Raw genomic sequence first — 27287 nt, 5'->3', positions numbered from 1 at the left:
TGTGGTACAACAGACAGTGTCACTCTTGGACCATCCCAGGGCTAAATACTTGATGACCTGATATACTTGTGTTCCCTCACCAAAGAAAGAGAAATAGACTACATGCTCCAGGAGTTATCTTTATACTCATGGTAATTATTACTGTTTGGCGTATCATCCTGGAGGTTATATTTAAATTTTAGATTTTAGAAATGATATGACTCATGGCTGCCCAATACAAATCTATCACCATGGGTCAACAGACAATGAAGGGAAAAACTATGATTTGGCTTTCTAAATGTGTCCCTATGTAAAGAAAACATTGAAACGTGATTCAGTTAAAATGGTTTGGTTTGGTTTTGGCCCTTGAATTTATTCAAATAACAGTGGAGCAATAAACTAGCAGCTTTGTGAAGCTTACAATGTGCAGCTTTTGTTCATGTTTTGTTCCTACGATACTGAGCCCAAATCTTTACAATGTTAAGCAACGATATTTTGTGAATTCATTCTCAAAATAATCCCTTTTAACTCAATCGGGTCTCTCAGTTTTGTTGGAGCCATTACAATGGTTGTCATTGGGTGGTGCTGTGCGTAGCCATGATAACCTACTTAAGTGTAAAACTAATTGTTGCAGGTGTGGTGCACATGTATATGGTTTTTGACCAAAGACGTGTTTTATTATGGGAGGTGTATTTTTGGTGTTCTTTGGAAACTAAATAAATTTGCATATGAAGTTTGTCATTGTCAATGGAGACATGTATATAACTCACCAAACAGTGCATCAACAATAAAGTTTTAGCCCCCTAAAAATAAATAGTAGTCAAGGACAACAATTTTTTAATACATATTTTTAAGTGTTGGTCAATTAGCCCTGTCCTTAGCAAATAAATGAATGAACAAAGCACAGATATCCAGTTAACTGTCCATGCATCCATTGTTTATAGACCAAATCCAGACACCAAACATTTAAACTGTGAAGACAATAATTCATTTGCTCTGTTTCTTTGAAGACTCACTGATGAGCTTGTTTAAAAGACTGAGACTGGTCAGAGAGTAATATGTCCCAGTGGCCATATGCCGTGTTACTGCATAACCACCCCCGACTGTGACTGAGCAGGGCTTACGTCATCGTTCACCAAAAGCTCCATTTTCTCCATACACATTAAAAGAAGAAGCCGGCTTTTTAACATTTATCCACTCTGGATAGCTTTACGGACTCTTTTTACATTATCCTTTTTTGGTAAAAAAAAATGTCGGCAATGCCTAGAAAGAGAGCTGAAGCTGAATTAAAAAAGACGTTTTTAAATGTAACCGGCTTACGATGGACATACTCTTAATGGAAACATGGTTATACGTATGTTGATCTTTTATAGACTGTCCATGCAGTGCAGTTGCTCCAAACAGCCACTCCCATTCCCCCTGGATCCTATTGTGAATGTGTGTGCAGTGAGCTGGCTCATTGGGCCCTCATGGTGAATGGCCCGTAGCCATTCACTCAGCATACAGAAGCTCATTAGAACTCTATAGACACACAATTGTGAGGCTCACATTAGAAACTTCCTCCTCTGGGGCACAGACACCACACACAAAGTGCCAGTTTGCTGCTAAGCTAAGCGCATTGTCTTCCTGATTCATAGAGCTTGGCCCTCCATTCACGATATTAAGTTCGAGTGGTGGAATATCAATTGCGTGTGCAATGGGCCGGTATCTTTTTAAGAGCTTTAGTGGGGTTAAAAAAGAGAGAAAGGGGATCTCAGCCGGTCTGCAGAGTGCTAGCTTTCAACAGGACCATTGTGAGGATCCTGAATGAAGGGACCCCTGTTTTTTCCCTCCATTTCTAAAAAGAGATGGACATCAAATAAATTCACATGAACTTGCTTCAGGGTGTTTCCAAGACCTCCTGTTTAAGAATAGCCTAATTATACCTCCCTCTCCTGGAGAGCTCTATTGGAATCTGACTAATTACGAAGTGGTGAATCTTAATGATGATACGCTCTTAGCGATGCCTTTTGAAAAAAGTGCGTAAAGTCGCGTGAGATTGGTTCTACCTAAAATATCAATGAACACAGAGAAATATATACGGTTTGAACGAGAATACGTGAAGCTCTCGTTTAGTGTTGTTAGTTTTGAGGTGCTCGTAACAGCTTTTTAATTTGCCACAAATTCTTATTTGTTGCCGAAAAAGGCTACTTCAAGTGGAAACTAGTGGGAACTAAACAAATACCCTTAATGTTACCACATAAAACATACCTTCACCTTAATCTGGGTCCTTTCAAAGTATGTACAATTACAGTTAATAAGAACACTGCAGAACAGTGGGGGGGTTCCCTCCTTGTGTCATATATACAAATGACTCTCCACCAAACAAAAAGCCATGGGGGACTATCACAGCCTCTGGTCTATGTGGAGCATGTTAACACACTCTCACTACACAAAAGTAGATAGTGCACACAGACTCGCTAACACTCATCATGTGACAGAGCGCTGTGCCTTCTCCACCAGTCTGAGGAATAAAAACCTCAAATTTGATTACAAGCAACCTTTGGCTCCCTGGCCATCACACAATAGGCTGAGCTGTCTGGGCCAATTTCCATGCTCAGCATGAGGTATCTACACGCGCAGACAAGAGCTCCCTGCTGCCCCCCCTACATGCACCCCCGACCAGTGTGGATATGCCTGTTTACTGTGCCTAAACTCTGGCTCTGTCGCCCCTCTCTTGTTGGACTTTCTATTATGATGTTGAGGATCATTAGTTGCAGTGTGAAAGGTTACACAAGCCTCTCATTGGACATGTTTCTACCAAAACATCACTACATCCATGTGTGTGTGTGTGTTTTGTTTGCGTGAGTGTTTTTTTATTTTATTTTACAGTTGCAACCCTCGAATATGCAGCATATGCCCGCACTACACTGAATTCTGGCACTGAATCAATATTGAAGGGGTTGAGTCTGTTGCCTGTGGAGCCACATGGCAAAGAATAATACTGTCTTTTTTTAAATTTTTATAAAAATCACTTTTGCAAAGACGCAATGTCAAAACTGTCAGTCTGTGAGCATAAGTAGCTTTAATAGTATTATGAAGTACAGTTGCATCCACATTAACATTTATATGGAACAATGAATCCAATTCTTACTGCACTTGCATACAGCTTAAAAGAAAAAAAAAACTTGGAAAACAACAAGGTTCTTCCAAATTTGTTTAAAAAAATTAACTTTTATTTAAAAGTTAATTGATGTAGGTTGTGTTATCTTGAAGAAAAAATAGTTTTCTTTTCATCAGCATCTCAACTTTAATTACACTACTATACGAACCCATATTTATTCGCACTAACGTGACCTGTTTTTGAATGATTTGCAGAAAAAACCCTCACTGAGCGATGTTTCTGAAATGAAACGGGGGAAAAAAGCACATTGCAAATGAACTGCTCAGGGGGTTTGTATGAGGCACAATGGGAGGCTGAAGAAAAGAGAAAACTATTTACTACTGGAGAAGACTGTTTGGTGCATGTTAAACTTTGGCCAGCAGTTCATTGTCTCTGGTGTCTATCATTTAATAGGCTAGTTGACATAATGAATGAGCCAGACCCACCTTCTGCCACTCTAGAAAGGACCCCAGCCTTATCTGAATTGAGAAGCACATTAGAGCCTCTCAGCCAATCACGACACAGCCCTGTAGCAAAGTGCAGGCCCAAAAGAGGAAGAGCAGAAAACTTTTGTTTTCCTCAGAGTTTAATGAAGTTGGCCTGGTCACTCAAGAAGGGATTAAAGGAGAATTTAGTGTCAGTGAGCTGTGACTGGTGAAGAGGGGACTCAAGTGTTCGGGTCACTCTAAACAGGATGGTCTCAGTTCAGAGGAGGAACATGGCTGGCTCTCCTCCTGCTTTACCGGGCTTCGGGAACTCGGGAAAGAGTTTTCTTATTGACAATCTGCTGCAGTCACAGACAACTTCAGCCCGTCCGGATGGGATAGGAGGTGGACACCTGAGACTAGTGGCATGTGACCGTCCAAGGAGAATCTGGGGCTCTGAGCATGGAGCGTACCAAAGCCAGGCCCACAGTCCCCAGCAGGTGAAAGATTTAGGAGGACCACTTCTGCCACACTCAGGTAAACAGAATTTTTTTTAAAAAAAGCAAATATACAGTATTTAGATTATGTCATGGATTAATTAAGTTATACTGACTTAATAACATTGTCTTTTTTTCCATAAATATTTAATGTATTCATTCTAATATTTAAGATTCATGTAAAGAATACATTTAAATTAACTTGTCAAATTTTAAAATTAGTTAAATCTAAAGTTTAACTATATTATGTGCATCTTTGTAAGATTAAATATTGCATGTGTCTTTCTAAGATGCATATACTGACATGTACATGTCATTGTGCATATTTAAATACTACTACTTAAAGCAAGAAAGAGTAGAAACCATTAACTTTTCCCTGCTTTGCTGTTGCAGATATGTCCTCCTGTATATCACCAAAATAAAGAAAAACTTAAAGTCCTCTTTTATTAACTAATTATATTTAATTATAACTGTTTTCCAAATGTGATTATAGGTCTGTCTAAACCACTGATGTGCTCAATTGTGCAGTCTAGCTCACTTAATAATTCTGTGCAACACTTTTTAAAACTTGGGTGCTTAAAATTTCACTAAATTGAATTTAACATAAAATATATTCATCCATCCATTATCTGTAACCGCTTATCCTCATCAGGGTCACGGCAGGGCTGCCTACCCCAGTTGACTTCTGGCAAGAGGCGGGGTACAAGCTGGACAAGTCACATAAAATATATCAAATATAAAATATAATTCATTAAAGAAAATTAGACCTTTTAATAACAGATCAACACTAGATAAGAGTACTGAGAAAGATAAATGAAACGATTAAAATTAAATATGTGCAAATATAATTATAGGAACTTTCTAATTACGGCATCTTAATTTGTTTAACCCAATTATTACTGAAGCAAGTAATCTTCTAATTGATGATGGGTATTTTTCAAATAAAAGTTTGCTGTTCAAACATCTAATGTCAAACAAAAATTGTTCCATCTGTATGCATCACCTCAAGCTTAGCGCTGTTGTTATTAGTTACAATATCTAGATAAAATGCAACTGTAAAAATTGGACAGTATAGTACTCCAGACATAGATCCAGGTATAGTCCCATGTGGATCACACCTGTCTCGCCTGGTTACTCCATGACCATAAATATCTGTCTTTGCAGGTGTACTGAGCAGTGTTTTCCTGCGGAGCCCGCAATATCTGCTGGCGTGCTGTGGTGGGTCCAGCCCCCCTCCTGTCTTCTCCAGTGAGTGTTTTATGCCTCATCAGCAATGCCTCAGCTACTCTCTAAGCATTAGCAGCAGGGTCTCTCATGCTCTCCACAGCTAATTACTGATGCAATGCCAAAGAGCTAATTCTCCGCTCAACTCTGCACAGCTCTATTCATAACTATTCACGGCTGTTTAGAACAGGGAAGAGGGGTGGGTTGCAAGGCTTTTAAGGGTCCCTGGGGCCCCCTATTTTGTACTTGCAAATACACACTCTTAGTAGCGCAAATATGCAGAGCTAATAAACATCTTGTCTTCTGTCATATTAAGATTATAATTACCAGGTGTGGAATCTTACTGCTGAATAAGGCAGATTGTTTCACTCCCTCAGCACATTTTAATAAGTTTGGAAGTGAATCCCAACATCTTCAAGTTAAATTTTCAGACTGCATGACATTTGAAAACATTTAAGAAAACCTGTAATTGCGCCTGAAATGTTTTCCTAAAGCAATCTTCCTCTGAGTTGTGCTTCAAATTATTTAATTTCATCATTTAAGAGTACTAGTACTATATTGCTCTGGTAGTATTAGTTAAAACTAGCAGCTGTTGTACTTTGGCGTTGTCCCACAGCAATTGGAAGTTATTAGTTGATGGAACCTATGATGCCTGTCAAATGTTGTGGAAAAAGGCACAAATCAGAAAGCCCTCATCCCACATGTCCCCTGAAGTCCTCTTAGTAGGCTGACACTTTCCCACAGTGCCCAGCAACACAACAATGCCAAGTCTGGCTGTGACCAATTGGCACTTTCACTCCACCATCCACACGCGACCTCACTGCAATTTTTCACCACAGCAATGAACTCCGCTTAGCACAAAAAACGTACCCATTTCTCTACAGAAGAGGGCTGGACCAGGAACATCCCCCAGCCATTGTGTGGCTAAAGAGCTTGCCTCGCCGACCCCCCTCCTTTCTCCTGTCCTTCAACTCTCATTCCTGCCCATTGGAGACTTCTTGACTGGGACATAAAGCATTCAATGAAAGTGACTTTTATAGACTTATTCGAGCTCATCTTCACATACAAACTGGCTTCATACCTGCAAGTGAAAAGATTTAGTGTTGGGCCAGTGAGCCATCGAGTAATGGCATTTCGAATGAACGGCTCTATTGTTGGTATCCCACAGGGCTCTATAGTTGGCCCACTAGGGTAGACACACACGTTGCCCAGGAATGACCTGGTAATCAGCTATTTAAGTGAAAGCCATTGAGTCCCAATAGAGAAGTGAGAAGCATGTCCAAACCTGTTATGTGCTCCCTAGAGGTGGTCTATGTGCAGATTTGTCGTACAGATTAAAAAGGCAACGTTGAATGGATTGGATAAATTGTTCCATTTGACTTTTGTTGTGCGTGCACCTGTGAGTGAAGTAGCGTGGGATTGCTCCTCACAGTTCATCGAATCCCTTTTTCTCAGCTGAAGTGGCATTCTATTCTCTTTAGTCACCCCGAGTTTGTTAAATTGGACAAAAAAACAAAAAAAAGTGAGTGATAAAGCGAGTGTGAAAAAACAGGCATGATCTTGAAAAGGTAGGAAATGTGGTATGGTTGGTAAAGTTTACATATTGATTGTGAAAATAATTGGATTTTGTGCCTTTAAATGTCTGCGTCATGGAAAGCTTGGGGAAATTATCCACAGTCCTCTTAGCCAATGAATGATACTTTCTCTGCCTGGTACTTTCCTTTACAATCATTTCCACAGTCTTCTAATAACAACAGACTTAGTCAATAAATGACCCCATAGTTCACAGATGTTAATGTGTAGTGGCTTAGGTCAACACACTTAAACTGATAAGATTTTATTTTTCAATTTATGTTTCAGAGGGAGCAAATATTCGAATGTGGTCTGCTGATATAAGTCCTAAATCACGCAGAGGGATCCTTAGGAGGGCTGTGTTCTCTGAAGAACAACGGAAAGAGCTGGAGAGAACTTTTCGGAGACAGAAGTACATCAGCAAAACAGACCGGAACAAACTGGCAGCGGATCTCAGTCTCAAGGAGTCACAGGTAATTGAGTATAAATAAAAACATTTTTTTTGCCTGATTAATCTGATTTTAAGACACTAAGAAGAACTTGTGCATTCATCCTGTGTGTTTATCGTCTTTCATCAACGGCACCCTTGATATAAAAACCCTCAATCCTGCTCAGCAACATGATGTAAGTCAGCAAAACCAAGATGAATATTACCTTAAAACATGAAAAGAGTCTACAGCCATGTTACCTACTAAAATCAGTAGGATCTTTCCTCTTTTGTTCAAACCATGAATGTATGAACAAAATTTCATTTAAATACATTTAACTTTGGTTGTTTGGTCGGTTTGCTAGAATGGCTAAAAATGAATGGACAACACCGAATGACCGAAGTTCTTCTCCATTCTCCGCTTTAGGTGAAAATCTGGTTCCAGAATCGCCGAATGAAGTGGAGGAACTGTAAGGAGAAGGAGGTGCATAACACTCGCTCCCCAATGGATGAACTTATGGCCCAAGGTCTCGCTCAGGAAGAGGAACGACCATCACAGAATCACGCTGATGCAAAAACAGAGAGATCACCGCCACAGAAGAGTGTCAGGGACACATGAGAGGCTGTAATGAGTGGAAAATAAACTAATGACTGAATCAAATTCACACACACAAAAAAAAAAAAACTGTAAAAAGGCTACAGTGCTGGGAGGATGTTTAAAATGTGTCAATGAAATACACTGTGAAGACTAACAATGGTGATATTAACATTTTCATTGCATAAAATTGTGTTGTTGCATCATAAATATAATGGTCGCTTGGTCAATCAAATTATTGCGCTTCACTGGCGTCAGTGAGCAATTCACTGAAAAGAATTTCCAGGAAAAATTCCCACTCTTTAGTTGTAATTGCAATCAGTTAAAGGCACAAATTAGTGACTTCATAGAAGGCATTTAGAGATCTTTTTTTATCCACATTTTGATCAGCTTTACAGAATTTTTTTAATACATTTGACTTGGTATATTTTGTAAATAATTTGTTTGAGATCAACTGTAAATAAAGTGTTTGAATTATATTCTTATCGTGTTGGACTCTGTGGCAAATCCATTTATATGTTACTAATATACAATTAATTAGAAATTTGTAGAAATGTAATCCCCATTAATAAGAAGATAACCAAAACCGATAATGAGGGGTTATTTAAGTTTTATTTTTTTTACCTTTACATGCTCAATGGCAAAATTATTCAGTTAGCTTGGACAACAATATTGCAAGTGGCAGACACAATCCTCAACTATAAATGGAAGGCAGCAGAGGTCCCTTGCGTCCATTACAAAGGATGTAAGCACAGTAAGACAACAGTAAGACTATCATGGTTAACGGTAAATAAGAAAGAAAAACGCTATTGCTATTACTATTAACAGTCCAGTCCAGGAAGGGTGGTGCATTTCAGGATCTGGAGATAATTCTTGACTTTGTTGGAGTCTCTGCGGAAGCAGTAGAGTAGATCATGATGGTCCAGTGAGTCGAGTTCTCCTTGTTTGTAGAAGGACAAGGCAGAAGAGGGCACCAAACTCTCAGGGGAGATGTAACTGACAGTGTTACCGAGCACTCCCAATAGCTTCATCTGAAGTGGACAGAAGAAAAATTGACCGTAGGTACAAAATTAATGTTTTAAAGAAATGCATGTCACATCATAAGCATTGTAATAATTGGACGTGATGATACATTCCAGTGAAAATAACGATAGGATTCAGTAGATCCTAACCTTCTCAGCCATTTTTTCCACTCCATCCCTCAGCTCATGCACCATATCACTGATCTCCAGTGCCTTGTTAGAGCTGTAATGGTTGAAGTCTTGATTCTGATCTTGAGACATGCTCCAGTACAGTTGTGACAGGGGGTCACCCCAGGCCTCCAGCAGCCTCAGGATAACCTCTGTCAGTTCCTCTCTCTGCACATGAAATAATTGCTTAAATAACTTGGCAGTAAAGCAGTGTTAATTTTGTCACAGATTTTTCAATTTAGTCTTAGTCTTGTTTCAAAGTTCATTCTTAGTCACTTTTAGTCTTTTTTGTTAGTCATATTTCAGTCGACTAAAAGTCTCAAAATGTTAGTCTAGTTTTAGTCAAAACATTTTAGTCTTTTTCTATTTATTTCAGGAATATTTTTTTGTTTATTAATTCCAGTTCACTTGTGTTCCACAGCTAACATATTAAATGTCTTGATTGAACTGAACTGAATGAATTCATCTTCAATGCAACTTTGCTAAGTGTCTTGTCTGTTGTTTCAATACACACTTAATATGCACTTGATTTCATTGTTTACTCTACTAATAGCAGGTACACCCTATTATGACATGTTCTGTCATCTTCTACGTGCAATTGTTAAATTTCAATATAAATAAATAGATTTTATGCCGGTTGCATCTACTAAAATGTTTTATTCAGATGAGTCCATCACTGTTAGTGTTTAGCACAAATGGGGAGGCTAGACTCATTCTTGGCTGTTATGCCATGTGCGCACATTTTAATAACGTCGGGCTGCAAATGGGTACAGTAAAACAAGTGCTGGCACAAACACATGACAGCAGGACTGGACTTTCTAGACGAAAACAAGGAGGACATTTATGTTCTTGCATGACATTTTCGTTTGGTTTTTATTCATCAACAAAAACGCACATTGGCACATTTTTCGTCAGTGTTTTTAGAACATTGTATCGTCTTGTCATCGTCTCGTCTTCGTCAAAGGAAAAAGGGTCGTTGACGAACATATTTCGTCTCGTCTGACGAAATTAACACTGTACAGTAAAGTACAACCTAATTCCACACACCTTGCAGAAACTTCAGTGACATCACTTATGTGCACGAGCAGCTATGGCCACACATAAAATTTGTAACGTCATCACTCACCCCTAGCCTTTGTGCATTCTCCTTATCATCTGGTGTCAGTATGGCGTATGTGTGACACTTCCGTTTTCCTATGGAGTTCTTGCTGGGAAAGAAATATTGCTCCTGTGAAGACGGACACACATTATCACACACAGTGATATCAGGGCTTGAAAAATGGCCAGCACAAAGGGTGATTGATGACAAATGAATGGAGGTCGAAGTGTGATGGATGGTGATGGATGATCGGTGTCGAAGCTCACAAATTCAGAGTGCAGATCACTGGAGATGCCGTGCATTCTCGAAGACTGTTGTATGACCCGGTCAAAGAAATCTGCCAGGGAAAGAATGTGGCATCCAGCCTGTCCATAGGCACATATCGGCGCAGTGCCAACCTTCATGGAAAGCTCCAGGTGCTCCAGGTATACCAGTGCTAGTACAGCAAACCAAACTGAGGTGGGGAAAAAAAAACTTTTTATCACTGAAAATCATAACAATACACAGAAAAAAAGCTTTAAAAACTTTGAATTTCATGTGTCATCTTTGTCATCTTACCCCTTTTCATGGCTCTGTTCTTGCAGTGGAGTTCCAGATGATGAGTGGAGCTCTTTTCCCCTCAACCACTCTTGCAGAAGCTGTACTCACACAGTGATGACGATTATTAAACAAATTGGTTTTACAAAAAAAAAAAAAAAAACATGATTCTTCTCTCTGCACGTCATACAGCATGCTTCACTTAGTTATCTGCTCAGCCGAGAGCAGACAAAGCTAACCCAGGCAGAAAAGTTGTCACACAATGTACTTGCCAGTTTCAAGCAATGAACTTTAGTTTGCTGTGCTCACATCCCAAGTGTTAGAAGAAATTAAATCAGGCCACCGACTGTCCACATGCAACTTTAAGTTAAACAAACTGCTCTATGTAAAAGCCCCAATATATTTCTCTTTCAGTACATAAATGGTGCACCGTTACAAATTCTAACACTGGACATAATTAGCCTAATTGGGGCAACTAACAATATTCAAATATCTTGAAAGCATTTTAGCATTTATTTTAAATAACAAGGCAACATAAAAACAAATAGTATCACAAAAGAGAATAGAATAAGCCCTTTTGTTCGACAACCCAGGCTTGAACTCTTCAGTCTGGTAGTGAAAATTAGCCTATTCAGATGGAAAGTGAGTGATTTATCTTCTCATTAGTGCTACAAAGTGTGTCAATTCCACAGGCCGTCTACAACGAATACAGTCATGAGTCATTCCTAACAGTTCCACTACTTATCCAGAGACACTGGATACTGACAGAATATGTTATCGCGGTGCTCAAAAGTAGAAGGTTTTCAGGCAAAATGGGCTAAAATCCACATGAAACAAATGCATGCATGTTTTATGTCGATCTCTATTATTTTATACCCTTTTCTATACTTGAAAATTCACCACATAAAAGCATTTGATTGTGCGTTTGCCGCAGTATGGTCAACAAAACAGTTGAACAGTTGAATATTACAAAAAAAATCTCAGCAAGTAGATTTTCACGGAACAAATATTTTATTGTCATCCTTTTCCATATAAAATGCACATAAAAAAAGATGTCATAAATACACCACTATCCTTATAGAAAATATAATATACAATCAATTTACATTTATTAATATTATGTACAAGTCTTAGTGCATTCCATTACTGTGTGCTGTCAGAGCAGGGATGAGGTAGTGAGCTGCTGAGGGAGGCGAAGGAGTCCAGCTCCCCTCATATACATTTCCATTTAGCTTACTGCTCACCCAATGCCAAGAAACTCTCCAAAATCTCAAAATGTCTCCCTTATTTTCTCTTAAATCCTGTGTTTTAGATGTGGAATCATAAACACAGATACATGAGTCCATTTAACATCTGTGGTGCTTCCACTTGCGAGCGGCCACCGCGATGTTTGCATCTTTTTTGTGCCATGGGAAGAGACGGGTGAGAGCAAGGGTGCCATCGAACTGCACAGAACCGGTCAGCACATAAAGCTGTGACCTTCCAGGACGCACGAGGACACTGGCACATCGACTGTTGATCAGCAGCCACTGCTGGAGTAGGTGCTGGGTGTCATAAGGCAGCAGAGGTCCCTGGCGGATAAACTCAACCCTGCCCTCGACCTCAAATTCTGGCTCTCCCGTGGATATGCGACGACGATGAAGTTTGGCAGTCACAGCTGTTGGGAAGAGAGAGAGAAAAACAAATTAATAATCTGGTTTTTGAAAGATAAAAACAATTCTGAGAAAACAAACCACAATGTATTGAAAGAATCTCAAAACTTACCAAAATCATGCTGGCAAAAAGCATCGAGGACTGTTTTCATTGCAGGAGCTTCTTCAACAGAGGGACAGTTTTGGCAGGCAGGTTTGGGCAAGTCTGTGATAACAAACAAAATATTTAATAAAACTGTAGGTGATATACAGTTCATATAGATCTTAAAGACAAATAGCGGTGAAGTAAAACTGAGTTCTAGTAATTAGTCTGTGGTCAATGCATACCTTTGGCAAAGTGGCTGAATTTTGCGTGCGGAGAAAGGCACATGTCTTCTTCTGATGGAAAGCGATCACAATCAAGTGCCTCGGGCCATGGGTGACCCTGGCAGGCGAGCACCGGGGCACAGCTGTCCCTCACTGCCACACACAGGCTACGGCATGGCTGGATAAAACTGTAGGGTAAGAAAAGACAAAATGTTACACAGTGAACACAAAATTACCGCAATAACAACAAAGTTTAAGAGAAAAAATAATGTTTTACACATTTCTAGAGAAGTATTTAAGAGGAAAAAAGGCAATAAAAGGACCAAAAAAATGTCAAAATCTACTTACGTGTCAAGACAGACGGGGGCAATAAGAGAGCAGAGGAAGGCCTGGGCTTGAGGGTGGCAGCCTGTCTGCAACAGGGGCCTCCAGTCCTCTGAACGTGGTACAACCTCGCCTTCCAGGTTGCTGTGACCCAAAAAGTTGGGGAGTCGCATCTCAGAGTATCCAACGTCTTTGCAGACCTTCATCTGGTTGGGGATAGCGACGCAACGGGTGGACTGCCCCATGTCAAATGCAGATAAAGGACATGCCATAGCCAGGAGAGCCACGGTGAAGAAGACAGCCATACTGATGATGGGTTTGCAAAATCCAGAGAGTCCACAAGGTTAGATAGTTGCAGCTTTTCCTACGGGTCGCTTGCTATCAGAAGCCTCTGCTGTCCTTGAATGGCTTTGTGGCTTGTGCCTGCCTACTTTATATACAGCAAGGTCAGCCAGCCCCATCAGTCTGTAAGTCTGTTATCAATTACCTATCAAAGACGCAGAGACGATGTGTTTGGAGACAACGGCTTGTTTTGTGATGACTGCAGACAGGGGGGGTGGAGGGGCAAGTAAGGGTGGGTGGGTATGTGTGATGGGGTTTGGGGTGGGGGGTGGGGGACAATGGGCAATCACAGCACCAGCTTTCAGGAGGATTAATCTGCTTCATGCACTCTGCTGTAGGTACAGGAGGTAGAAAAACTGTACAATATGTGGCTGACAAGTCCGGCTACTATCTTTCCAATACAGACAACACATTTGGTATTTCCTCCACTCACTATATCCTATCAGATTTGAGCACGATAAGTGAGAAATAAAATGCTTTCTTTTGCATTGGCTGATACATTAAAAACAACCAAATCTTTACTGAGGAGAACAAACCGAATCTCTAAAAGTTCCTTCAGAAAGAAATTTATAGACAGACACACAGACAGACAGACAGTCTCCTTCATATTGTTAGTCTCTTTCATGTGCCCCTGCTTCCTAATTGGAGGGTTTCATCTGCAGAGCCTCCACTTCTCATTAGCAAAGCAGCGTCTCTTCTGACTCACCTGGCTTTGATGTGCCAATAACTCAAAGTCAGATCCACATGCAAATATACTAATATCTGTTTGATGCATGCAGCAGCGATGGCATTTTCTGCATCAGCAGCTGCTACACATGGCCCTCACGTGATAACAGTAAGATCTGCAATTTGTGTGTGATGCTGCGGTTGTTTGCCCTTCCTGAAGGACATATTCATTTGGAGGACGTGTACTGGAAAAGCATCTATTTCAAGACAGTATATTAAAATCAATACATTTTATTTCAGTCACGCTTATTGCTATAAATAACCAGAGCATCATGCATAATCTGCCGTCAGACAGACTCATACATACTCAGTCACATCCATTTAACATCTTACTCAAGACACTAGAGAGAGATCTCGTCCCGAGATGCAGACCAGGGGCACAGACACAAGTGCTAATCTGTCTCGTTCTCTCAGCCTGATGTATTTAAGCCTCTTAATTAGACAATAGAACTACATTACAGCATCATCGTATTTGTTTGGATGTCGTCTGTCTCCAGATTTAGATGTATATCTGGGGCTGATGCCTGTGGGTCTTTCAAGGACTTTCCTTCATGAATCGGAGGTCTCTACCCCACATGGTCTTTGTGTCTTCAGGCATGCCAAAGTAAAAGGCAGTTCCGATTGGCCCTACTCCCATTTCTGTGTGCCTGCGTTCTAGCAATGTCTGCGGCCAAATTTTACAGCCTCATCTGATGAGTGGAGGCTGGTTCCAGTTCGGGTAGACGAGTACAGCCCATAAGAGGGGGACTAACTGGGCAATTAGAGTCACAGACCAATTTGGGAGAACAATAGGCCCACACATTTAACAAGCTCCCCCTGCCAGGAGCCCAGCAGGGGTCTGTTGTTGGGCCTAATGGCTGCCCTGTAGACACCGTGTCTGTGTTGGTAATGTGTTGCCTGCCCCTGCCTCATTTAATGAAAAGGTGACTGGTTGGGCACCTGTCTGTCAAACAAACAAACCTCCAGCAGACAATCCAGCAAAGACAGTACTTGACTTTTAAAAGTCCATGAAAATTGATGCCCAACCTAAGTCAACAATTAATTGTCCTCCAAGATAGATAGACTAATGTATCTGGCTGTACAGGCTTCTTTCTTTCTATGGACTCAAAGTCAACACTGTCACTGGATTTAGGGCATAGGCTTTTTTTGCTAATGCACATGCATGTTTATTTTGGGCTAAATCTCTTGCCAAATCACCGTATCAGTCAATAAAGTCACAACACAACAACGACAGTTTTCTACTTGGCAAATGAATTCTTCTGATTCTGCCAAAAGTTGCACCATTACACCCTTTTAAAAACACTAAATGACATTTACCTTTATAACATAACTATCTTGCCATTTGCCAGGCCAAAACATGGTTCAAACATGAGGTTCAAAGTGAATTTTCACTGGGTTCTCCATGTCCAGGAATTGTCTTTGCTAATGCAAACAATCCTCAAATAATCTATTAATCCTAGCTAGCTGACCAAATGTGTCATGTTTAGTCACAACACTGTCCGTCTGGTATTACATCATGTAAACAAGACATCATTTTCAGTTTTGTACTTTAGTTCTTCTGATTCAGCACTGATTCACATAAATCTGTTCCACAAAACTTCAAATCCACCCTGAAATAACCCATCCACAGCTCAGCTCTGTGAAACATTTTCCTCTGCTTCTGATGCTGCTTTTCACTACGACAGCAAACCATGGTAATTTAACTGGGATGTGGGGGGGATGTCTGGTTCACAGGTTTTTATTCTACGCTAAAATGAAACTCATTTCAAAGGGTTATTTCAAATTTTCAGTGAGCACAGTCAGACAACACAATAGCGTCAATAGGTCGCTGAAAACAAAAGACCTTGTCATCTTCCTGCTTTAATATCCAGCTACGAAAAGTATCAGTTTGTAGATGCTGAAGTTACTGTCCAGTTACTGTTTTAACAGCACAATATAGATTCTATTTGGTGTATTTTCCCTCCATAGTGGAGTCTACAATGGCAGACTGGGACAGTAGCACAAACACCTGAGATATACATCAAAGACAAAGGCGTGCTTGGGAAGGAAAGGAGGGGGGACCGGGTGTCTGAGCTGGCCTCCCCTGCAACACACAGTGAACTCAGATAAAAGCTGTCTCCTCCCTGCACATACGAGACTCATTAACTTAAGAGATTGAGCCCCCCATTTGCGTCTTTTCTCTTCCCCATATGCCCCCACCCCTCCATCCTGCTGGGCTCCAGTAGGACTGACAGTCCCTGTGCAGACTGTCACTAGCACTCAATTGTCACATCCAGTCTCCGGGCCTTGTGGGCAGACGCTGCCACGCCGAGGTGAGCAGACAACTTGCCCCCAGAAACTGCAGACATCTGTAGATTGATTGAGTATGCTAAACCAAAGTAATGCATTCAACATGATACAACTTAACATGTTGTCTCCTAATGTTATGTTCTCAACAAAAGCAGGGCTGTTAAAGATAGGGCCAATGCTGTCCAAATCATTTTAGCAGCATTACTGCACAGCTTTGCCAGATGAACTCAGTGCTCTGCTGCTGTGACGCAGTTCACGACAGTTTACTCATAATCTGTGACAGTTTAATTGAAGAATCTTATGCACAGTCAAGCACATCAACTTAATAATCACAGGACACAGAAATAATTGTGCAGTGTACATAAGCAGTCATCTTTATTTCTACCACAGAGCGGATCTGCATTTGGTTTTCGCAGAAACAAGACATTCCCCCTTTCAAAACAACTCAGTTAACACTGATCAGGACAGCTACAGCTCACTTTTTAAACAGTCAAAAGAGAGACAAGCCAAGGTAACATGAGGGGGGAGGGGGGGCAAACTTAGAACATGGTAAGAGTCAGGTTGACGGAGCTGAGGTACACCATCTTTTTATCCACTCCTATGCTCCTCTGCAGCACTGTAGGAGGAATAAAAAAGCAGGAGATGATTAACAGGACTGTTAATGCTTTTATAAGTAATTTTAGCTTCTTGTGATCAATCTCAATCATATAAAAGTGCTAAATAAATGCTTATCTTGGAAATATTCTGTAGTGTTGCCCATCTAATTTATTAAAACATCCAATTTTTAACTCAAATTACACAAGTTTAAAACTGGCAGAAATGCTGAGTCATGCTTTACCCTGACATTACAGCAAGATTTGATCTCAATAATTTTATAATGACAACCATACATGCAGTGGTCAATTTACTCAGTACACCTCCACACTCTACTGCAATTGAACACAGCAAGATCTACCACAAAATCGACCTTTAGTATGTTTATAATCAGTTTTTGAGAGGTTATAATTAAGTGTTGTTGTACTCGACCATATTATATTGAGAAGTTTCTCATTTCTTGTCCTTATTCATTTCTTATCATGATCTCAATGCTAAAATATGATTCAATTAACACATCTATGACAGTGTAAAAAAAACAAAAACCTGAACATGAGAGCTGATCAGTTTACATACGTTTGAGAGTCTCTTAGGGAGGGAGGAGGGTCACACCCGAGATAGGCCCCGTTGATGAAACAGTACTGAACTAGAGTCCTGAAACATGGATCCTGGAAAAGATATTAAGTTAGCTGAAGTATTCAATAGCCTGGATGTATAAAGACAACAAAAACACATTTCTTTAAAAATAAAGTGTTTTGTCACTTACCCTAATGAGAATGTGTGGGTTCCCGACAATTAAGAGGAGGGCTTTGGGGCGAGTGACGGCCACGTTGAAACGTTTGGGGTTGGAAAGAAAGCCGAGCGAGCTCTGCAAATCCTCGCTTTCTATCGATTCATTAGATCGCACCTACGTTATAATAAGAAAATGAAAATAACAGAGTAATTGCCAAAATGGGTAAACTCGGGGAAGGTTATGATAGACTATGATGCTCCCTGCGGTCAGTAAATAAAGTGCTATGTTCAGGCTTATATCTTATGTCAGCTTTAATGTGAAATTTTGTGATTATTGATTTTATAACAGTAAAAATACATCTATATCATTGAAGATATTAGTGTAAAAATGCACAGTATTGCAAATGTACTGTCTGTGTATCTCATATTATAAAGTGCCGTGCCCAGTCACACTTTTTTTTGTTGTTTTGTTTTTTTAGGACTATTAGAAGGACTATGACTGACCTGACAGCATACATGTGTATTTTCATAATGAAACATTGACAATTAAATAAATTTGACCCCAAAACTGAACAAAGGTACAGGTACCTTCTCTCACTTTCAGTCAAACAAATCGGAAAAAAAAAGAAGAAAAAAAAAAAAGAGCTTTTTTGTATGCAAAGAATTCAGCTGATAATCAAAAACAGTCACTGCTCCGTCTTATTTTACCGTTTATTCACAACCTTTAATTGGCTCACCTTGCTTTTACCCTCAGTTCTCCTCTCCTACCACACATATACACACTGGCTTTTCTCTCCCTGTCTCCTTGTGTCTGTGGTGTTGCTGACCTTCCCCATCGTTGGCAGTAAGTCTAACAACGTCACCCAAAGTAACACAGCAACTCGAATTTTTTGATTTTTTTGCCCCTGAAATACAACAGCAGGTGAGCCACGCATGGAGGAGGCTTGTAGTAATGGTGTGTGTCTGGCTGTGGCAATATTCCGTTACCGTTTGTGCCATTGGATACATAACATGCGGCGCAGCATGCAAGCAAGTGTGACAGAATCAAATATATAAGACTGATTGGCTCCAAAAAAAAAGCTGCAAAAAGCTTTTTGTGCTCACCAAAATGTAAAAGAGGCAAATAGTAACAAATGATTTCTGTAAGATTTCTTTGAGTTTTTGGTGTGGTTCAAAGTGTGGTACCTTTAGGGCATACTGACAAATCAACGTACTGAAACATTAGTGACCACATGGTGGGGCTAAAACGCAAATCTCAATATGTTGAGTAACTGCTCTTCTGAAAACAAATTCCTTAGATGACAAAGCATCTTTTTGTGTAGATCAAACCCAGATGTCCCACCACTCTCAATTTTTGTAAAATGTTTCGCAGCCTTCACAGTTAATCCAATCTTTTCCACATTTGGTCCATATCTGGACCGAACTCAGGAAAAATGTTCTTTGCCTACCGTAGACAAAATGATGACGAGGAACTCTTGTCCTTGGAACTCCTCCACAGAACCCACTTTGATATCAGATAGGCCCACCTTACCCAGCAGCACTCGAATCTTTTCACACTGCAGAGTTAGAAAACAAGGACTCATATTGGGTTACAGCATGCAAAGGCACTTCGACATTTCGAAGCCTTTTGAAACAACTTGACGTTGAATGAAAATGACACTGAATTAGATTACTCATGCAACTAAGCTTTGATGTGAGACCTAACTACAAAAAACAGACACAAAAAAAATTGAAATTGTGCAATCTTACTTGTTTCTTGTAGGGGGCAATGATGCCGATGTCAGAGGCATTCACTGGGTTGTAGAGCTTCTTGGCGAGCTGGCAGCAGTAGAGCATGACTTGTACAGCTTCAACCGGGTTGAACCATGAAGGGTTGTTACCTTCCCTCATTTCTGTGCCCTAGGGCCAAGCAAAATCCGTTATGTAAGTATGGGAGCTGAAAATCCCATTAACCTGGAGTGACATAAGTGTAACAAGGATTCAATATTTACAGATGTGCTGCTATCTCACTGCAGATGTGCGCTAAATATGTTATGCAGAATAGGCCTCATTTCACATACGACATATTTCTTACACAAGTAAGTCTAAAGACCACTCACCCTAATTCCATGGAGGAGGAGCGGGAAGCCTTTTTTGGGCAGGGTTTTCCACTGGCAGAGACAGTCCACTATGTCCCTGGGGGCTTTAAAACACAGTTCATCCTGATAGAAGAGCTTGGAGGGCAGTGTGAGCAAGGCCTCATGAGAACGGTAGTTGTAGATCAACTTAGTCACCTGTTGTAGTGGGAGACCAGCTTTATCATCATTACCAAGTACTCTCCAATACATTCCTCCAAGATGAGATATCTGTGCTAATCATGTTACAACTACCTGATATCAATAGTGGCAAGAAATAAAATGATACTGGTGTATAAGGACTTCAAAATAAAGATAGGAAATATGCTGTACACAGCACCAGAACCATGTAACAAAGCATCTGTGTAGCATGCAGTGTACCAACCAGCTTAGGGTTGTATCCCCAGTCCTGTCTGGAGTACAGCGGGTTGGCCATGAGCCTCTCCAACAAAGACACGCCAAGGCCAAAAGCAGCAGCCAGCTTGGACTTCACTATTGGACCCAGCTGACGGGGATCTCCAGCCAACACCATCTAAGCAGGCGGAGAAAAAAAAACAGGCATTATTAATCATTATACCCCAGACAAGTTATCATCAAAGCTCTAAAAGGTGAGAAAATGAGCATACAAGTAAATGCCTGCACACAAACAAAAGGCTGAATGCAGTTAGTGCATGAGTGCTATTGACCTGTCCATCTCTCTCTGATACAAGACTCATAGGGATCAGGGACTCTGGTTCTGTAGCCTGGCCGGCCTCGTCCAGAAACAAGTGTGTAAAATGACCCACTCTGAAGAAAAACAAGTGAATGGAGTTAGAAGTAAGAGGTAGAAATGAGGACAAATGCTGCTCGTTTAAATTGTTCAAATTACAGCGCAGGCCTTACTGTAGTCCTATATTATGAAACATGCCAGCACTGGAGCAGGTGCTGACCACAATCCGGTGGAAAGAGGCATGACGGATGTCCTCGCCTGCCCTTGAGTACTGTCTCAGCACTTCAGGGATGGACTGAGAAAAACAACAACATTGCATCAAGATGGCATGTACATTTTAGATGATAAAGCAAAGTACTAAAGGTGCAGACAGAGAATGTTATCAGAGCCTCATCTATTATTCAGAGAGTATTACTGACAACTGTACCGCCCAACCTGGTGGCAAATGGCACTGGCATCTGTGCAGACCTTACTGCACACAGGAGAATGCATATTTTCCCTTTGATCAAAGAAACACACAGTGAATTTCTTTTCCCTGACGCTGTGCAGTACCTCATCCTGTCTACAAGAAGCGTTGACACGGGCCAAACTTGCAGCGTGCAGGAAGCCACTGTGATGCAGGCGGATGCAGATGAGGTCAGCAGCGCTGTTGGAAGGAGTGCATACGAGTACCCTACTACTCGGCACAAAGTGGTAAACCTGCGGGTGTAAAGACTTTATGAAGTTACACAAGCAGAGAAGGAGAACTGGAACAAGCTTGCATTTGTTCAAGAACACATTGTGTTATTAGTCTAATCAAGAGTCTTACTGGTGGTGTACCTGTAGTATGGCCTCTATGAGCGTGATGGTCTTTCCGGTGCCTGGAGGTCCAAATAGCACATAAGGAGTGGGCCGACACTCTCCTGCCAGGATCATTTTCACTGCCTCTCTCTGAGGAGGGTTCAGCTCCGGGTTAAAGAAGTGGCCTTTGCTGGGGATGGGTTTCGTTGGGAGTCTTCCATCTAGAAGTGATTAGAAACATGATATCGGACATAGCACAGGCAAAGCTTGTGCCAAATCAAAATACCCATACCTTTAGTCTGTGTGGCCTTTGACTTCACGTCAATTGAAATGCTCGACACCTTTCCATTTTCCATCGCTGCAGCCTGACATTCAAATAGAATTACGTTTAATAAAAACAAGACTGAATGACATTAAAGTTCTTATTTTCTTTCACCTCATTGTGGTCTGAGTCTATCCACGTTCCTGTCCACTGAGGAGCCTGAACAGTCACTCTAGATGGGAAGAGAACTGCACAGCAGTAAGAACATGACAGCAATTTAAATCTTACTGAATTAGTTAGATATATTAACCACCACGAGAGCTTCAATATAAATCAAAAACACAAGTGTCTTATAGAAAGTTAAGCCTTCAAACTTGTTGTGAAGTTGTGGAGACACTGCTGGTGAGTAAAATGATATATTTATTTTGTTCCTAGAGGCAAATTTACTTTCCCTCTGTCTCACTATGGCAAAAGGAAGAGGATGAGGTAAGGTGCAAACAGCACCCTCTGGAGCAAATTCTGAGCCAGTGTCACCGTGTGTCCTCCCAATAAAAGAAGATTTAGTAAATATAGTACATTGCTTTGCTGCTAAAATAACACCAGATGTTCACTCCTTTCATAGAACATGCGCTTTAAGTTGACTTCAAAATGAGAAGTGATTCAAATAAAACCTCAACTTACTCTCTCTGAAATGTTTTGTCTGCTCAAGTGCATTGTGACACCGCTTCATGGTCAATCTGCCAATGCAAGCAAAGTACTCTGATTACAACTATGACACATTCTGGGTGAGATATGAATGCATTAATGTAAGTGCAATCACTTTTCCCAACCTACCTGTTGTAAGAGAACTCAACATCGAGCGGTTCTCCAAGGTAGCTGTGCTGAAACTCTGCGTTCACTCTTAAACTCACGTCCTCATCGTTGATCTGTGAGTCAAACCGCAGCATTAGATCACATCAAAAGTCAAAAGAGCAATCTAATTATGCGGAACATAGAAGATGCTTTCGAAAACATCTCCGTACCTCTGTGACGTAGCTAATGTACTCCATCGTAATACCGTCACGCTGCGGTTTCTTCAACACTATTCTGTCACCTGCAGAGCAAATTTGTCAAAACTCATCTCAGGCTGAGCAGGAAAGAAAACAAACAACTTGAGCCTTTGCTATAATAAAGACACCTGAGGCCTCCTCACCTATATTGAGACTCGGTCTGCCTTCAGCCAACCCGAGAACCTCTAGGTGCAGGAAGCATGCTCCTTTCCTGAGAAGTGCTCCGTGGATTGTGAATTCTCTCAGTTCCCTCTCTGCATGCAGCTCTTCCAGCCAGAGAAGGGCTGAGAAACGTGATTGCATGTTGAATGGAGACAGTACCTGAGCGAACAGACACGGCAGAAGGAAACTGTGATATTTCAGTTGATCTCTGGAGACAAATTTTATTTATTTTTTCTTCCCCCTCAACACTAAGGATGAAGTAAGAGACCGAATTGCAGCCCTTAATGCCAATTTAAATAAAATAATGTTAATATCATAACACCATCTTGCTTGTAAAAACGTAGAAGCCCAGAGCTTCACTGCAATGTCTGTAAGCTCACAAGGCACACATTCATGGCACAGGAGTGCTTAAACACGCCATTAATCAACACATTAATTATGCAGGCAGCCCTAATCTGACTCTTAATGTGCAACTTTTTTTTGACATTATTATGGGCACGCTCACCTCTCCTAGGCTGGGCTCAACTGCCAGCACATCACTATGTGTCTCCACACAATCTCTGAAAGCCTGGGGCAGCGTGTAATTACGCAGGAAGTTTGGCAGGCGTCGCTTAGTCAGCCTGCAGGGGGGGAAAGTCGATCTCAAACAAGGGACGACAAAAATAACTCATTCTATTGTATATCAGCTTTTGTTTTAGAGATAGGAAAACAATGATGCACACAGAAGTCAATAAAATATGGCAAAAAGAAAAGCTTTGATTAAAGCAGCAACGGGGACACTAATAAAGTTTGTGTTTTATCCATTCCTTCAAATATTTTCATTCCATCTAAAACATAAAATGATTTCCTCATATCATATCATGGAGGCTGCATGCAAAAATACAAATATTCATTGAGATCTATCCATTATTAATGTAATATATTAGTGAAATGTAGGGCACAGGCAAGTGGCAAATATTACAATAGCTAAATCTGTAATTTGTAAGATAGGGAATTCATTTTATCCTCATGCAGCAATGGAATCGGTTGTTTTGATACCTCGGTGTGTCTTTTGGAGCAGAGACAGTGATCACATGAGTAGGCACTGCTGAGACCGGACACAAATCACTGGGACTGTAGGGTGCAGAAGGCTGCAGCAGGTTCTCCTCTTCGCTGCCAACTGTGACCTCCAGGCGCCTCCCGATGGTGAAAGAGGAGAAGTGCAACAGCAGCAGCTCGGCACAGCTTCCCAAGCTCCTGAACAATGTCCACACATGGATTTTAGTTGTACACATCATACTAAAAAGAGCTCCACAGAGAGACTCGATACGTCAGTGTATAGACAATATTAATATGGTAGGATGGCAAGCCCAGACATAAGGGAAGTCAAAAACGTTTCCATTCTACGTGTTATTTACACTCGTGGCATTACAAGAGTTTTAAAAAATTTAATAACTTACTTTGCTTGACAGGCTACTGCAATAGACAGCCTCTCTCCTGGAGGAATATCCACCTCTCTATCCTCTCTCCTTACACTGGGTGAATGGATAGTCTCCGTCAGCATCTTGTGATTTTCTTTGTCTCCCTCTTTTGCATCACTGACTTGTTTTTCTGAAGACTGAAGACAGTTTTCAGACTCTGGCACGGGCTGTTGTTTCTGTCTCGGTTGTACGGGCCCTTTGACAGCAGCTATGGTGAACTGTTCTTTTGAGTCCCAGCCGGCAAAGTCACAGCACTTCAGTCTGTGAGCATCTGAACCTTTATTTCTGTTATGAGAGAAAAGATTAAGCTTATAAAGTAATTGTATTCTGGAACAGGTATTTCATTGTCTACGAGTTTTAACAAAAGTTGAAAAGATAAACTGATTTGTTCTAGGACAATGACCAATGCTAATCTAAACAATTTATGAGTTTGTGACTGTTGGACAGTGAGAATATGAATATTTTGTTTCTTCTTTGGTCACTCACTGTATCCAGAGCACCAGCTGTCTTTTCTCCCCGATCATCAAATTCCCAAACTGGCTGTAGTCCGTTACTTCCAGCCCGCCTTTGTTTTCCAAAATGCTCTGGAGTTCAGCCTCTGGGAGAAGTTTAGCAGAACAATTCACACTGCAATGAAAGAATAATAATTTTTTAAAAAGCAATCAAATCGCAGATCTGAATTAGATCAACACATCAAAATGAAGATTTGAACAAATATGAAAAACTCTTGCCATACTTCTGATGATAAAGACATAGAGCCGAAAGAACTAGTCACTTCTTGATCTCATAAAGGTGTGATTTGTATGTTTCACTATTTTTTTGATATCTCATGGGCCAAACAATTAGTCAGGTAGCAGGTAAAACAATGGTAATCTATTGAGTGGCTGGTAAAATTTGAACATTTACTAGTCATTTGGCTGGTGGACAAAAAAAGTTAATTCTGCACACAAGTTCAAACGCTGCAGTTAATACCTTTGATGACAGGGTGCCATACACAAGGCCCTCCAACAGAAGAGGGACTGACTGCTCTCCACCATTACCAGGTTAACAAGGTGCCCTGGCAAAGGCTGGTAGTTAGCAGGCAGTAACAGAGAGTCCAGACTGAAGAACACACTGTCCTCCACTACTCCGCTGTTACCATACACACTGGTCACATGCACCTGGAGATAGCAGATCAGTCAGAGGAGGGAGAGGGAATGAAATAAGTTATAATCAAACTATTTTAATGAACATGAATTTACTTTTTAAGCATCAACGCTTTCACTTAAAAAAGGACTAAATGGTGATCAGCTGGTATGCAATTACCTGGTCCAAGCGGCAATAGCGTAAAGGGGCCACGGATTGAGCTTGGGTGGTCCACTTGGTAGGATTGATAAAATATTTTGCTTGGACCCAGTCTCCTTTCATTGGCTCATAACCTCACAAAAAAAAAAGGAGAAAGCACACAATTGTGCCAACAGAGAGGAAAGTTAACATCAGCATTCAGCCAAGTGCTAATAAATTTCGGTGTGGCTGCGAGTTTGTCTAATTTACTGTCAGTCTGAGAGCTAATGAAACATCTACTAGAAAATTATGAGGCTGTTAAATAAGTCGGAAAAGCTGAGCGGTTCTGGGACTGATACGCGACCGTGGGTGCTGACAACAGTTTATGCAAAGCATCATGGGGGGGGCAAGAGGCTTGCGATTTTAAGTGTCTTAAGTACAGTGAGCATCGGTACCTTCCCAAAGGCTGTAGCGTGGGAAGTATGTGGTCTGGTTTATGTAGCCGCCATCTCCATCAAATGATGTGACGGTGCCAATGAGAGGTCTCAGCTGCATGCTGTCAGCTTCTAGGGAGGTTCTTCCTCCGTCGTCCCAAGCATCTGCACTCTTTTCCACCTAAAACGACAGCATTAAATGGTGCACGCCTGTCCTATTTCGGGCAAAACCCAAGAAAAAAACACAACTCACCCTAATGGCTTTCCATCCACCTTGGGCACCATCTCGTACCGCTATGCCGTTCACCAGGTCGCCTTCTTTCAGTGGAATCCCGCCCAACACTTCTTCACTTGTGAAGTAGACTGCACCGTCTATCATGCCATAGTCAACGCACAGCTGGGTTACCACACTGCCCTGCAGGTGACGAATCTCCTCCATGGCTGAAGAAATGTGGAGCAAAAAAAAAAAAACAGACATGAGGCAATGCAGAACAATTCAGCTAAATGTGGGTTATTTAAATTAAAATGAATGTGTTTGCATTGTGGCTGCATTTTACCTGTTGAACCAGACAAAATGTCTTCTCCATCCACATCTACTGTCCTCCAAAATGGAGAAACCAGCTTAGAAAGCATGCACCGCACAGCAGTGAGCATATCTGCAAAAATATCAGAGCAGCTGACTCTCCACACTGAGGAAACAAGAGCACAGGACAAGTTCAAACTACGCATGACGTTATTTAGATGCATGTGCATTGCAACACACACTGTAACCAAAAATAGTTGATAAAAAACTAACCGAATAACTAAGTTCACGTAAACAAACATGCCATTTTACATATGCAAAGCTAAGTTTGGTTCAAAGTTGCCTTAGCTGGGCTTGCAGCTTAGCTTTTTTTTACGTTAGCGCAAATGGCGGCATGTACGTGAAAGTAGCTGGAAAACAAACTTTAAAAATTAAATTTACAAATTTACATTTCACGTGGCTGGGGGCCCAAAAGTCTTTTGCTTTTGCCTTTGCTGTTTTTCAAGCCTTGACCGCGATGCACTTGACCAAATGCGGGGTTAGGTGTGCAGGAGCGCCGGGTCAATCCGTCTTTGACGATGGGGGTGGAGGGTGGGGTGTTATGAGAACTTTGGTATACCTGCAGAAAGACAGCCCGCATCCCATGATTCAACGCCAAACCAGTGAGACGCTGTGACCCACGTAGGTTAATTTAAAAAATTATTAATTAGGGCCCGAGCACGGAATCCGTGCGAAGCCCTATTGTATTTCCAATGTTTATTATTAGGGCCCGAGCACGAAACCGTGCGAAGCCCTATTGTATTTCAAATGTTTATTATTTTTTTTTTCTTTTTTTTATTCTTCAGTTTCCTAAATGAATCGCCTTTTCGACAGCCCATA

The 27287-nt window shown here is 41.0% G+C and overlaps 4 protein-coding genes across 5 annotated transcripts in view; 1 reads left to right on the top strand and 3 right to left on the bottom strand.

The window, feature by feature from the left end:
* The first annotated feature begins 3558 nt into the window (after positions 1–3558).
* dbx2 (developing brain homeobox 2) lies at positions 3559–8231 on the top strand. The gene is made up of 4 exons (XM_010748697.3): positions 3559–4083; positions 5208–5291; positions 7128–7312; positions 7694–8231. The coding sequence occupies exons 1-4, from the start codon at positions 3816–3818 to the stop codon at positions 7883–7885; spliced, it is 729 nt and encodes a 242-aa protein (XP_010746999.2). The 5' UTR covers positions 3559–3815; the 3' UTR covers positions 7886–8231.
* Positions 8232–8464: 233 nt separating this feature from the next.
* On the bottom strand, positions 8465–10784 carry prl2 (prolactin 2). The gene is made up of 5 exons (XM_010748700.3): positions 10709–10784; positions 10417–10604; positions 10178–10279; positions 9034–9219; positions 8465–8892 (listed from the first exon to the last, which is right to left on the bottom strand). The coding sequence occupies exons 1-5, from the start codon at positions 10716–10718 to the stop codon at positions 8683–8685; spliced, it is 696 nt and encodes a 231-aa protein (XP_010747002.1). The 5' UTR covers positions 10719–10784; the 3' UTR covers positions 8465–8682.
* Positions 10785–11701: 917 nt separating this feature from the next.
* szl (sizzled) lies at positions 11702–13425 on the bottom strand. Its single transcript, XM_010748696.3, has 4 exons — positions 12994–13425; positions 12667–12833; positions 12452–12544; positions 11702–12344 (listed from the first exon to the last, which is right to left on the bottom strand). The coding sequence occupies exons 1-4, from the start codon at positions 13272–13274 to the stop codon at positions 12034–12036; spliced, it is 852 nt and encodes a 283-aa protein (XP_010746998.2). The 5' UTR covers positions 13275–13425; the 3' UTR covers positions 11702–12033.
* Positions 13426–16677: 3252 nt separating this feature from the next.
* The window catches only part of mov10l1 (Mov10 like RNA helicase 1), a 12209-nt gene continuing 1599 nt past the window's right edge, over positions 16678–27287 (bottom strand). Inside the window, exons 1-27 of one of the 2 annotated variants that reach the window (XM_019279612.2) lie at positions 26858–27039; positions 26443–26574; positions 26139–26326; positions 25907–26066; positions 25494–25606; positions 25161–25348; positions 24675–24815; positions 24168–24473; positions 23767–23964; positions 23234–23348; positions 22710–22887; positions 22540–22610; positions 22352–22443; positions 22199–22254; positions 21692–21765; positions 21548–21620; positions 21295–21476; positions 21028–21174; positions 20649–20770; positions 20453–20552; positions 20152–20298; positions 19752–19925; positions 19402–19551; positions 19101–19208; positions 17687–17827; positions 17497–17588; positions 16678–16942 (exon numbers count right to left, since the gene is read on the bottom strand). In XM_019279612.2, coding sequence (XP_019135157.2) covers positions 16915–16942; positions 17497–17588; positions 17687–17827; positions 19101–19208; positions 19402–19551; positions 19752–19925; positions 20152–20298; positions 20453–20552; positions 20649–20770; positions 21028–21174; positions 21295–21476; positions 21548–21620; positions 21692–21765; positions 22199–22254; positions 22352–22443; positions 22540–22610; positions 22710–22887; positions 23234–23348; positions 23767–23964; positions 24168–24473; positions 24675–24815; positions 25161–25348; positions 25494–25606; positions 25907–26066; positions 26139–26326; positions 26443–26539 — 3441 coding nt within the window. In that variant the 5' untranslated portion in view covers positions 26540–26574; positions 26858–27039 and the 3' untranslated portion in view covers positions 16678–16914. Of the gene's footprint in view, positions 16943–17496; positions 17589–17686; positions 17828–19100; positions 19209–19401; positions 19552–19751; positions 19926–20151; positions 20299–20452; positions 20553–20648; positions 20771–21027; positions 21175–21294; positions 21477–21547; positions 21621–21691; positions 21766–22198; positions 22255–22351; positions 22444–22539; positions 22611–22709; positions 22888–23233; positions 23349–23766; positions 23965–24167; positions 24474–24674; positions 24816–25160; positions 25349–25493; positions 25607–25906; positions 26067–26138; positions 26327–26442; positions 26575–26857; positions 27040–27287 lie in introns of those variants that run through there. The other variant, XM_027272516.1, reaches the window with a different exon arrangement.

This window comes from Larimichthys crocea, chromosome XXI (assembly GCF_000972845.2).
Source record: "Larimichthys crocea isolate SSNF chromosome XXI, L_crocea_2.0, whole genome shotgun sequence".
Classification (NCBI taxonomy): Eukaryota; Metazoa; Chordata; class Actinopteri; family Sciaenidae; genus Larimichthys; species Larimichthys crocea.
The sequence above is the reverse complement of the archived record's forward strand: the minus strand, read 5'-3'. Positions and strand labels throughout refer to the sequence as shown.